At 45.2% G+C, this 12,789-nt stretch overlaps 1 protein-coding gene across 1 annotated transcript in view; it reads right to left on the reverse strand.

Annotated features, from left to right (window-relative positions):
* prkn (parkin RBR E3 ubiquitin protein ligase) overlaps positions 1 to 11,763 on the reverse strand; it is a 52,134-nt gene extending 40,371 nt beyond the window's left edge. Inside the window, exons 1-2 of the mRNA XM_030747733.1 lie at positions 11,157 to 11,763; positions 9,863 to 10,026 (exon numbers count right to left, since the gene is read on the reverse strand). Of these exons, the coding sequence (XP_030603593.1) occupies positions 9,863 to 10,026; positions 11,157 to 11,163 (171 nt within the window). The 5' untranslated portion in view covers positions 11,164 to 11,763. The remainder of the gene's footprint in view (positions 1 to 9,862; positions 10,027 to 11,156) is intronic.
* Positions 11,764 to 12,789: the final 1,026 nt, after the last annotated feature.

Genomic DNA, 12,789 nt, shown 5'->3' on the forward strand with positions numbered 1-12,789 from the left:
TAGAACATTGAACGGTGTTGCCATGGCAACCCTCTGAATTTGGACTTTTTTCAATTTCAAATTCACAGAGATTCTAAACATCAGCCCCTGGGCTGTGCTTTCTCTATGTACCTGAAAATGTGCCTGCTGATGTAAGATGCTAACATCTACAAAAAACTCTCTTGGACCGATAGCCCAAACCCAACAGGAAGTCAGCCACGTTTACTTTAAAGTGTCATTTTTGCAGCATTTTTCGCCTTTTTCAGGCCTTTTTGCCTCAACTCCTCCTAGGGCATTTGACCCAGTGAGACCAAAATGGCTCCAGATCATCCACACAAGTAGCCCATCAAAAGATATTCATGGTTTTGTAGAATATTGAACGGTGTTGCCGTAGCAACCCTCTGAATTTGGACTTTTTTTCCATTTCAGGCCCAGATAGGTTCTAAACATCAGCCCCAGGGCAGTGCTTGGTCTGTGTACCTGAAATCGTGCATGCTGAAGTAACATCCTAACACGTACAAAAAAGTCTCTTGGACACATACTCAAAACTCAACAGAAAGTCCAGCATTTTAAAGTTAATGTGTCATTCTTGCAGAATTTTTCGCCTTTTTCGGGCCTGCTATTTGAATCATCTTCTACTTAAGGATTTCTGGCAGTCACACCAAAATGGCTCCAGATCATCTACACAAGTAGCCCATCAACAGATATTCATGGTTTTGTAGAATATTGAACGCTGTTGCCATGGCAACCCTCTGAATTTGGACTTTTTTCAATTTCAGGCCCAGATAGGTTCTAAACATCAGCCCCAGGGCTGAGCTTGGTCTGTGTATCTGAAATTATGCATGCTGACATAACACTCAAAGACGTACAAAACAGTCTCTTGGACCCATACCCAAAACCCAACAGGAAGCCTCACATGTTCAAATAAAGGTCTTATTTTTACAACATTTTTCGCCTTTTTCAGGCCTCATTTTTGAATCAACTCCTCCTAGGGCATTTGACCCAGTGACACCAAAATGGCTCCAGATCATCTACACAAGTAGCCCATCAAAAAATATTCATGGTTTTATAGAATCTTCAACAGTGTTGCCGTAGCAACCCGCTGAATGTGGGATTTTACTCATATACCACAGTGCACCAAATTGTTACATCTCTGACATACATTGTCCGATCTGCCTCAAACTTCACAGGCTTAATGGGAGGGTAAGGGAGACTGGACACACCCCTCTATCAGCTTTGTTTCACACTCATAACGCCACCTAGTGGCAACAGGAAATCAGTAGGACACTGATACTCATCATCCTATGGTCATTACAGTTTCATTGATGGCTGCAGGCATTACATAGAGCATTGTGACATATTAATTAGTGGGCACTCACCGACGCCACCTAGTGGAAGCGGGAGACGATCGACGCGAAGTACGGCTAGCCTGCTGAGCTGTCAACAGCCGGGTGAGCCAGCTACTCTCTCGTCTGCGAGAACCTCCGAGCGCGGTTCGGCTGGAGCGTGCCACGGGTCGACGCGCGGCTTGGCTGGAGCGCGCCAGGGGTCGACGCGCGCCGGGTGCGAGGGCCCGCTCATCGCCGCTTGCGGCTTTAATTATTATTATTATTATTATTATTCAGGCAAATGAATTGGCTTTTTGGGGGCTTTATCATATTCAAAAACTCATGAAACTTTGCACATGCGTCACACCTGGTGAAAATTTAAGTATTTTAATGGGCTCGGGCAAGGGCGCGCCCAAATGGCTCGCTAGCGCCCCCTAAACTGGAGCCCCACCGCTGTGTTTCACGTACATGAATGAAACTTCATACACATGTATATCATGTCCAGGCGCACAAAAAATCCTCTTGGAGCCATGCCCTAAACCCAACAGGAAGTCCGCCATTTTGAATTAATTATGCAAATTTGGCGATTTGCAGCCCTCACACTTTTTCTAATAACTCAGAGGTTTTAGACGTTATCATCTTCATATTTGGTTTGTCTAACCTACACCCCCAGGGGAATCTAAATCTCGAAAATGGTGAGTTTTTGCCAAGGGGGAGGGGTCCTTATGCCCCTTTGAACTTTGATCATTCGCCATGAAATTTTGATTGCCTCTCATTCATACCTACATGATCCAATGTGCATCAAACTTCTCCAGTAGGATGAGGGTGCCCCCCTGAACACATACATATGACAATATTTAATATCAGTCGCAGCGCCACCTAGTGGGAACAGGAAATGTCATATTTTACACTTGGAGGTCCAGCTCCAAGGTGGTTTAGCAGAACCATCTCAAATTTCACCTGGAAAGCCTTAAGAAGTTGGACTTACTGTGTTTTTAAAACTGTGACTTTTTGACGAAAGGGCGTGACCCTTATGGGACGGCAAAGTTCGATGATTCGCCATGAACACAAAAATGGCTGTAACTCAAAGCCAACTTGCCCAATGTGGCTCAAACTTCAGTGGTGTGATAAGCATGCTGCCCTGAACACATTCATATGCATAAAGTCCATAAACGTTAGAGCGCCGCCTAGTGGCAGCTCGGAATATCTTAAAATAGCATGTTTTTTGAGTAGCCCCGGAGCTACGTTTTATCTACATGTATGAAAATGTACATGCTCATGTAACATCCTAAGACGTACAAAAAAGTCTCTTGGACCCATACCCTAAACCCTACAGGAAGTCGGCCATCTTCAATTGAAGGTGTCAATTTTTGCGATTTCCACGCCTGCTATTTGAACGAACTTGTCCTAGGGCATTTCACCCACTGACACCAAATTGGCTCCAGATCATCTACACAAGTAGCCCATCAAAAGTTATTCAGGGTTTTGTAGAATATTGAACGGTGTTGCCATGGCAACCCTCTGAATTTGGACTTTTTTCAATTTCAAATTCACAGAGATTCTAAACATCAGCCCCTGGGCTGTGCTTTCTCTATGTACCTGAAAATGTGCCTGCTGATGTAAGATGCTAACATCTACAAAAAACTCTCTTGGACCGATAGCCCAAACCCAACAGGAAGTCAGCCACGTTTACTTTAAAGTGTCATTTTTGCAGCATTTTTCGCCTTTTTCAGGCCTTTTTGCCTCAACTCCTCCTAGGGCATTTGACCCAGTGAGACCAAAATGGCTCCAGATCATCCACACAAGTAGCCCATCAAAAGATATTCATGGTTTTGTAGAATATTGAACGGTGTTGCCGTAGCAACCCTCTGAATTTGGACTTTTTTTCCATTTCAGGCCCAGATAGGTTCTAAACATCAGCCCCAGGGCAGTGCTTGGTCTGTGTACCTGAAATCGTGCATGCTGAAGTAACATCCTAAGACGTACAAAAAAGTCTCTTGGACCGATAGCCGAAATCCAACAGGAAGCCTGACATGTTCTAATTAAGGTGTCATTTTTGCAGCATTTTTCACATTTTTCAGGCCTGCTATTTGAATCATCTTCTACTACAGCTTTTCATCCAGTCACACCAAAATGGCTCCAGATCATCTACACAAGTAGCCCATCAAAAGATATTCATGGTTTTGTAGAACATTGAACGGTGTTGCCGTAGCAACCCTCTAAATGTGGGATTTTACTCATATACCACAGTGCACCAAATTGTTACATCTCTGACATACATTGTCCGATGTGCCTCAAACTTCACAGGCTTAATGGGAGGGTAAGGGAGACCGGACACACCCCTCTATCAGCTTTGTTTCACACTCATAACGCCACCTAGTGGCAACAGGAAATCAGTAGGACACTGATACTCATCATCCTATGGTCATTACAGTTTCACTGATGGCTGCAGGCATTACATAGAGCATTGTGACATATTAATTAGTGGGCACTCACCGACGCCACCTAGTGGAAGCGGGAGACGATCGACGCGAAGTACGGCTAGCCTGCTGAGCCGTCAGCAGCCGGGTGAGCCAGCTACTCTCTCGTCTGCGAGAACCTCCGAGCGCGGTTCGGCTGGAGCGTGCCACGGGTCGACGCGCGGCTTGGCTGGAGCGCGCCAGGGGTCGACGCGCGCCGGGTGCGAGGGCCCGCTCATCGCCGCTTGCGGCTTTAATTTTTATTATTATTATTCAGGCAAATGAATTGGCTTTTTGGGGGCTTTATCATATTCAAAAACTCATGAAACTTTGCACATGCGTCACACCTGGTGAAAATTTAAGTATTTTAATGGGCTCGGGCAAGGGCGCGCCCAAATGGCTCGCTAGCGCCCCCTAAACTGGAGCCCCACCGCTGTGTTTCACGTACATGAATGAAACTTCATACACATGTATATCATGTCCAGGCGCACAAAAAATCCTCTTGGAGCCATGCCCTAAACCCAACAGGAAGTCCGCCATTTTGAATTAATTATGCAAATTTGGCGATTTGCAGCCCTCACACTTTTTCTAATAACTCAGAGGTTTTAGACGTTATCATCTTCATATTTGGTTTGTCTAACCTACACCCCCGGGGGAATCTAAATCTCGAAAATGGTGAGTTTTTGCCAAGGGGGAGGGGTCCTTATGCCCCTTTGAACTTTGATCATTCGCCATGAAATTTTGATTGCCTCTCATTCATACCTACATGATCCAATGTGCATCAAACTTCTCCAGTAGGATGAGGGTGCCCCCCTGAACACATACATATGACAATATTTAATATCAGTCGCAGCGCCACCTAGTGGGAACAGGAAATGTCATATTTTACACTTGGAGGTCCAGCTCCAAGGTGGTTTAGCAGAACCATCTCAAATTTCACCTGGAAAGCCTTAAGAAGTTGGACTTACTGTGTTTTCAAAACTGTGAGTTTTTCACAAAAGGGCGTGACCCTTATGGGACGGCAAAGTTCGATGATTCGCCATGAACACAAAAATGGCTGTAACTCAAAGCCAACTTGCCCAATCTGGCTCAAACTTCAGTGGTGTGATAAGCATGCTGCCCTGAACATACTCATATGCATAAAGTCCATAAACGTTAGAGCGCCGCCTAGTGGCAGCTCGGAATATCTTAAAATAGCAAGTTTTTTGAGTAGCCCCGGAGCTACGTTTTATCTACATGTATGAAAATGTACATGCTCATGTAACATACTAAGACGTACAAAAAAGTCTCTTGGACCCATACCCCAAACCCTACAGGAAGTCGGCCTTCTTCAATTGAAGGTGTCCATTTTTGCGATTTCCACGCCTGCTATTTGAACGAACTTGTCCTAGGGCATTTCACCCAGTGACACCAAATTGGCTCCAGATCATCTACACAAGTAGCCCATCAAAAGTTATTCAGGGTTTTGTAGAATATTGAACGGTGTTGCCATGGCAACCCTCTGAATTTGGACTTTTTTCAATTTCAAATTCACAGAAATTCTAAACATCAGCCCCTGGGCTGTGCTTTCTCTATGTACCTGAAAATGTGCCTGCTGATGTAAAATGCTAACATCTACAAAAAAGTCTCTTGGACCGATAGCCGAAACACAACAGGAAGTCAGCCACGTTCACTTTAAAGTGTCATTTTTGCAGCATTTTTCGCCTTTTCCAGGCCTTTTTGCCTCAACTCCTCCTAGGGCATTTGACCCAGTGAGACCAAAATGGCTCCAGATCATCCACACAAGTAGCCCATCAAAAGATATTCATGGTTTTGTAGAATATTGAACGGTGTTGCCGTAGCAACCCTCTGAATTTGGACTTTTTTTCCATTTCAGGCCCAGATAGGTTCTAAACATCAGCCCCAGGGCAGTGCTTGGTCTGTGTACCTGAAATCGTGCATGCTGAAGTAACATCCTAACACGTACAAAAAAGTCTCTTGGACCGATAGCCGAAATCCAACAGGAAGCCTGACATGTTCTAATTAAGGTGTCATTTTTGCAGCATTTTTCACATTTTTCAGGCCTGCTATTTCAATCATCTTCTACTACAGCTTTTCATCCAGTCACACCAAAATGGCTCCAGATCATCTACACAAGTAGCCCATCAAAAGATATTCATGGTTTTGTAGAACATTGAACGGTGTTGCCGTAGCAACCCTCTAAATGTGGGATTTTACTCATATACCACAGTGCACCAAATTGTTACATCTCTGACATACATTGTCCGATGTGCCTCAAACTTCACAGGCTTAATGGGAGGGTAAGGGAGACTGGACACACCCATCTATCAGCTTTGTTTCACACTCATAACGCCACCTAGTGGTGACATGAAATCAGTAGAATACTGATAACCATTATCCTATGATCATTATAATTTCATTGATGGCTGCGGGCATTACATAGAGCATTGTGATACTTTCATTAGTGGGCACTCACCGACGCCACCTAGTGGAAGCGGGAGACGAATGACGGGAGGTACAGCTAGCCTGCTGAGCCGTCAGCAGCCGGGTGAGCCCACTACTCTCTCGTCTGCGAGAAACTCAGAGCGCGGCTCGGCTGGAGCGTGCCACGGGTCGACGCGCGGCTTGGCTGGAGCGCGCCACGGGTCGACGCGCGCCGGGTGCGAGGGCCCGATATCACCGCTTGCGGTTTTAATTCAGATTGTAATTGATGCCAAATGCCAGTAAATTTTTGTCCTAAATCAGGGGTCATCATCTACATTTGTCCAAGGGGCAGAATTTTTCTCTGCAGACCCTGTGAGGGCCAGATGCCCTCATAAAGCAAAATAAAATTAATATTGTATCCTAAGTAATATGTTATCATTTAATATACCAATTTTCCTTTCAAAATTATACTATTTTTAATGATGTGATGTGCAAGTCTTACACTCACATGTTCTTCTCTGTTATGTTGACGGTTGTTATGTAAACGCTGCAGATGTCCTCATTATAGATATGATGAGCACAGGAATATGTAATGTTACATGAGAACGAGTTTATCTCTGCACAATCTACTTTTCAGGAGCGTTTTTATTGTTGATTTTATTTTACATGAATATAGAAACGTGAAGAGTTCAGATGCAAAGCCCTCTAACTCTGCCTGGACTGTTTTCTTTTAAAGGAGCATTTTTCTTTATCTGGATCTTATAGTAAATTTGATTAATTTCATTTCACAGGTGATGTGAGATGCCTTTAAAAAAAATGTAAATATAGTAATTTACTTACTTTTTAATAAATAATATTTTGTTTTGAGGCAAAATCAGTAAAATCTTCAGTCTGTCCTCTGATCAGTGTGAATGAAAGCAAAGAGCCCAAATATCAGACTATGATAAAAAAGATTTTTGACATAGATTCACACAGTACAACCGCAATGGCACAAAATGGCAGCACATTTATTTTAACAATAACAGAATATTAGACAATAGCCTGCGTGGTTTGTGACTATGACCGCATGCGAGTACACGCCGAGCCGCCTACCCATCCGGTCCCCCGAGAGCAGACCGTGTGAGAGACCCTCACAGAACAGGAGACGCCCAGGCCGGGGATTACACCAGTAACGATCCTTCCGCAGGTTGACCGACGGAAATCTCGTTACGACTTTTACTTCCTTTAGTTAAACAAGTTTAATCGCCAAACATTTATCTACACAAAACAAGGTTAGACTCACCTTCGGCTGTGTTAACAATCTGATCACCACCAACAAAAGCCAGCTGCTCAGTGCAGTGCAGTGCTGAAAATACTTCAAGTCACATGGTCCGATCTTGCATTCTGATTTGTTCTAGGGACATGGAGGCTTTTATGGTGTTTTGAGACTTTTGATAATTCAGACTAGTCAGAGACGGGTGTATAACGGGTAATGACGCGACATGATTGTTTGGCGTACGTGTGGAAAGGATTACATAAATAGCATCTCTTTTTTGTCAGAGGTGGCATCTAATGGTTTTTGCATCTGAAATCTTCATATTTTTTCCTCCTCACTAGGCTAGTCTTGATGTCAATAATATTTGGGGGCCGGATGGAAATCTCTGGTGGACCGGATGTGACTCGCGGACCGCCAGTTGATGTTCACTGTCCTAAATGTTACGCAGCAATCTGCCACCAGATGGAACTGCAGTCCTGACATCGTTATAGAAAAAGTATGTCTGTGTAGATTCTCAGTCATCCAGGTCATAGTAGTCTCTGGAGCTTGAAAAAGGCGACTGGACTTCTTTTTGTTTCTTGAAGACGTTTCACCTCTCATCCGAAAGGCTTCTTCAGTTCTCAACCAAATGGTGGAGAGACCCAGGTATTTAAACCCCTGTGGGCGTAGTCCCCTGGAGGTGGTTATGACCCTCTATTGATCATGTGCTTGAACACATGTGCCCAGGTGTGAAGGGGGCGTGGGTCATATTTAATCAGTGGTTTCAGTTGAAACCAACTTAGGACTCCGCTCCATTGTTTCCTGTGGCCTATTGAGGTCACTGGAACAAAGGTGTGAATGGGGGTTGAGACGTCTGGGAAGGGAGCTCAGGACAGCACTGTAAGCGGGGGAAAGTTGGTGACGTAATCCACCTCCTCCTCCTCCTCTTCACACCTGGGCACATGTGTTCACGCACATGATCTATAGACCTCTACATTGGTGAAACCAAACAGCCTCTTCACAAACGAATGGCACAACATAGAAGAGCCACCTCGACAGGACAAGATTCAGCAGTACATCTGCATCTGAAGGAAAAAGGGCACTCTTTTGAGGATGCCAATGTCCACATTTTGGACAGGGAAAACAGATGGTTTGAAAGAGGAGTGAAAGAAGCCATCTATGTCCACTGTGAACAACCATCATTGAACAGAGGAGGTGGATTACGTCACCAACTTTCCCCCGCTTACAGTGCTGTCCTGAGCTCCCTTCCCAGACGTCTCAACCCCCATTCGCACCTTTGTTCCAGTGACCTCAATAGGCCACAGGAAACAATGGAGCGGAGTCCTAAATTGGTTTCAACTGAAACCACTGATTAAATATGACCCACGCCCCCTTCAGACCTGGGCACATGTGTTCACGCACATGATCAATAGAGGGTCATAACCACCTCCAGGGGACTACGCCCACAGGGGTTTAAATACCTGGGTCTCTCCACCTTTTGGTTGAGAACTGAAGAAGCCTTTCGGATGAGAGGTGAAACGTCTTCAAGAAACAAAAAGAAGTCCAGTCGCCTTTTTCAAGCTCCAGAGGTTATAGAAAAAGCCATAACTCTGTTAATCTAGGCCTGAAATTTTTAATAGGCCTAAAATTGTTAGTTATTTTAAAGATGAAAAATGAGATCATAGATACAAGCAGCAGAAATGAGCTTCCTCCGAAGGGTGGCTGGGCTCTGCCTTAGAGATTGGGTGAGGAGTGCAGCTATTCGGGGGAGGCTCCGAGTAGAGCCGCTACTCCTTCACGTCGAAAGGAACCAGCTGAGGTGGCTACCTCCTGTGTGAGGTGTTCCCGGCATGTCCTACCAGGAGGATGAGGGACCGGGGCAGACCCACAATGCACGGGAGAGATTATATTTCTCAGCTGAAAGCCTCGGTGTTCCCCCAGATAAGCTGGTGGAGCTGGCTGGGCAGAGGAAGGTCTGGGCTTCTCTGCTCAAGCTTCTGCCCCCGCGACCCAGATAAGAGGAAGAAAATGGATGGATGGATATATTATTATCATTTTAGATTTTAACTGATTCATTATTGAGGCATTATTGATGAATGTGATTAGTGGGTTCAGATGCCTTTGTTTAGAAAGTTTTTTCCATTAAACAGTCCTCACATTTAACTTCATATCTGAGTGTTTCTCAGTTTGAGGCGAGTCAGTACCTGGTTCCAACATGGCAGACATCCGGTGCACATTATTAAGGAGACGGATGTGAGGCCATTCCAATTCTCAGTGCTTTTCTTTTCCTAAGTCCATATCAACTCTCCAACCCACCTTTCCTTGACCTCAAGGAAAATGTCACTGAGGTCACGGAAAAGAAGATAGGAGAAGGCTTTTGGAACACACCCAAAGTCTGGTGTTTGAAATGACCTCTTACCTCTGACTCTTGACAATACCTGGAGGGTGGCGGTGCTCTGCAGCTCCCTCCCAGCAAACAGCACCCTGAGGTCCTCTGGTTGCACCCCCTGCTGACTCCCCACCAACTCCTTCAGCTGAGCCACACTCGCCTCCTCCTGCAGCTCCACGGGGACGCCAGGGCCGAGGTTAAAGCGCACAAACACTGAGGAGAGACACACGCGTGCGCGCGCGCACACACACACACAGATGAACCAGAGCGTTTCAACCAGATTCCTCTTCCTCCAGTTGTGTCTCAGTTCAGGTTCCAGATGTTCCTCCTTCCCCTCTGGCTAGCGGCTGACTGACTATAAGGAGCACCAGGACATTTCTGCTCCTCCTGAGGGTCAAAGGTCAGCAAAGAACTCACAGCAGAAACTCTGCTCTCACGGTGGCGCCCATGCTGCCACAGAAGGAGATGCACTCAGGTGTCATTTACCTGCAGTGCTACACGTTAGTGACTTCACCGGCAAAATGAAAAAGGAAACTTGGAAGAGAAATGCTGAAACAGGAAGAACCAATCAGAGAGCAGCTCAGAGAAAACACTATAGATCTGATGATTTAACATTGGAGACATTTCCTCTGCACCTGAGCTCACCTCACCCTTCCTGAAAGCACATATGTTCAGACAGATGATTCTGCATCTGTAACCTGGATATGCAAACACCTGTAACCCGGGTCCAGATGTTCACTGTGAGGTTCAGGTGTCACTGATAACAGTCACTGTTCTCACAGTTTGAAGGTAAAATTGGATTTGGGGGCAGAAACAGATACTTTGTATCTTTTGTTTCTCGTCGTGTGATCAGTTTATTTCATTTTTATCCTTTTACCTGCAGGCCTCAGTGTGTTTTATCATAGGTGAGTCTTTCCTCACTGAAGTTAAACCTCGGGTGAAGCTGTGGGTCTCACAGCGCCTGCTCAGCTCTTCTCTGCGTTTATCTTTAAACGTCACCCTCACTATCGGCAGCTGCTCCTCTGGTCCACCTGAACTGAGAAACTGGGTTTAAACTGAACTTTCTCTGTTTTCACTGGAAAGTTTAAAAGGTCAAATGTATTAATCCGCAGACACAGGCGCGTTTCTTAATCCGTGAACAGCTTTAACCTGTCACCTGTCGAAGTTTTACTCAAAACGCTTCACGGGGATCACCTGCTCACGTGTTAGGGTTAGTAAAAACGTCAGTCAGTGTGTGTTTCACCTGACCTCTGATCAGGTTATTGATTATTATTGATCTACACACAGAACCCTCAGCGGAACCCGGATCAGTAGCGGAACCGGTCCGATTCGGTAGAACTCACCGATCATGCTTCTCTCTGCTCTCTTCGTCCTTCATGTGTGTTTACGATCTGTGGCCCGCGATGCACTCTGGGAGCTGAAGTTCTCATCTTCTTCGTTTTCCTCGGTGGTTCACTCCAACAATCAGGTGTCTTACCGCCACCTACTGGGCTGGGGTGATGGTAGGAGACTCCAGGGATATAATGACTGCCAGTCACAAATGGTCCGTGTACCTTTTGGTCATTCGTTTTTCCGTTTTGAAAACGGATATTAAAAAACGAAAATCAGGTCGTTTTTTAATTGTCATTTTATACTCCAAATGCATACAATGTAAAACGAATTATATTTCCTTTTTCCATTTGAAATCAAAACATAAGTTCGCGAAGAAACAGAAAAACGGCCCGTCTTTTTATTTTCCTCAAACCGGAAGTTTAACACCGTCGTCAAGAAAACTCAAGGCGCGTATTTGACGCTTGCTGCAGTTTACGGTTTTCAGAGCTGTCGGTTAGGACGGCTTTGGAGCCACAGCAGGAAGGGGACTCTGCTACAGCCAACCCTGCGGTTATTTCGCATCGCAATGGAGAAAAAGGAGGTTCTCCCCGAGGAGCGTGGCTCAAGTGGACTGCACATCTGCAGGTGGAGGTGTCAAAAGTCTAAAGGGCTCGACACACGGGGAGCGACGTCGCTCGCTCTCCATTCATTTCCTATGGAGCTTGTGCGATGAGGCGACAATCGCTTGCCCTCCTCCAGCTAAGCGACCGGCGACATTCGTGCATGTGAAATTTCGAGCTCGTACACGTAGACGTGCACACGCGACCAGGCGACGCGACGCAACAAAGTTGGAAAATGTTCTACTTTTGTCGCTGTCGCGTGGCACTAAACCAATCAGCAAGAGTTTCATTGACTGACCAATGAGCGAAGAGTATGCTACATGCTACAGTCTGCAACCACTTTCAGCAGGAAGGAAAGCATCGTTTTAGCTGTGTTTGACTTTCCTATATTATATGACACTTCACGCAGTGATTATCGAGTTAAACATAAAAGGCAGCCGTATGAGAACGTGTTGGTGCAAGACTAACGTTAAACAGACCGCTAGAGAGGACTTTTGTGCTAATATAGGATGAACGCGTCTTTTTCTTTTGTAGAGGAGACTTAACAGCAAGATTTCTGTCAGTTCCAATAAAATCTTCAGACTCCTCATCTTTATTGCCGTGTCTGACACGGACTGCTTTGAAAATGTCTAAATCCCTCCAGTTTCATAACCAATCACATTTCTTGGAGACGAGTGACGTAAGAGCGCGATTCGCAAAGCTGCCGTCGCTATCGCGTCCCGTGTGTTCGGTTTCACCCCAGTGGCGATGCGACCCATTCGTCGCTGTCGTTTGTCGCTCCCCGTGTGTCGAGCCCATAAGACACAAACAACGCACTGCTCCATCCTGCAGTAACTTCACGGTGATCAATGAGAAGTTTCTCTGATGCCAAAAAACGTATTTCCGGTTTGAGAAAAATAAAAGACGGACCGTTTTTCTGTTTCTTTGTGAATTTATGTTTTGATTTCAGAAAAAAGTAACAAAATTTGTTTTACATCATATGGATTTGGAGTATGAAATGAAAAAAAAAGAAACGATGTGTTTTTCGTTTTTAAAGCAAATAACC

Source organism: Archocentrus centrarchus, chromosome 15, assembly GCF_007364275.1.
Source record: "Archocentrus centrarchus isolate MPI-CPG fArcCen1 chromosome 15, fArcCen1, whole genome shotgun sequence".
Classification (NCBI taxonomy): domain Eukaryota; kingdom Metazoa; phylum Chordata; class Actinopteri; order Cichliformes; family Cichlidae; genus Archocentrus; species Archocentrus centrarchus.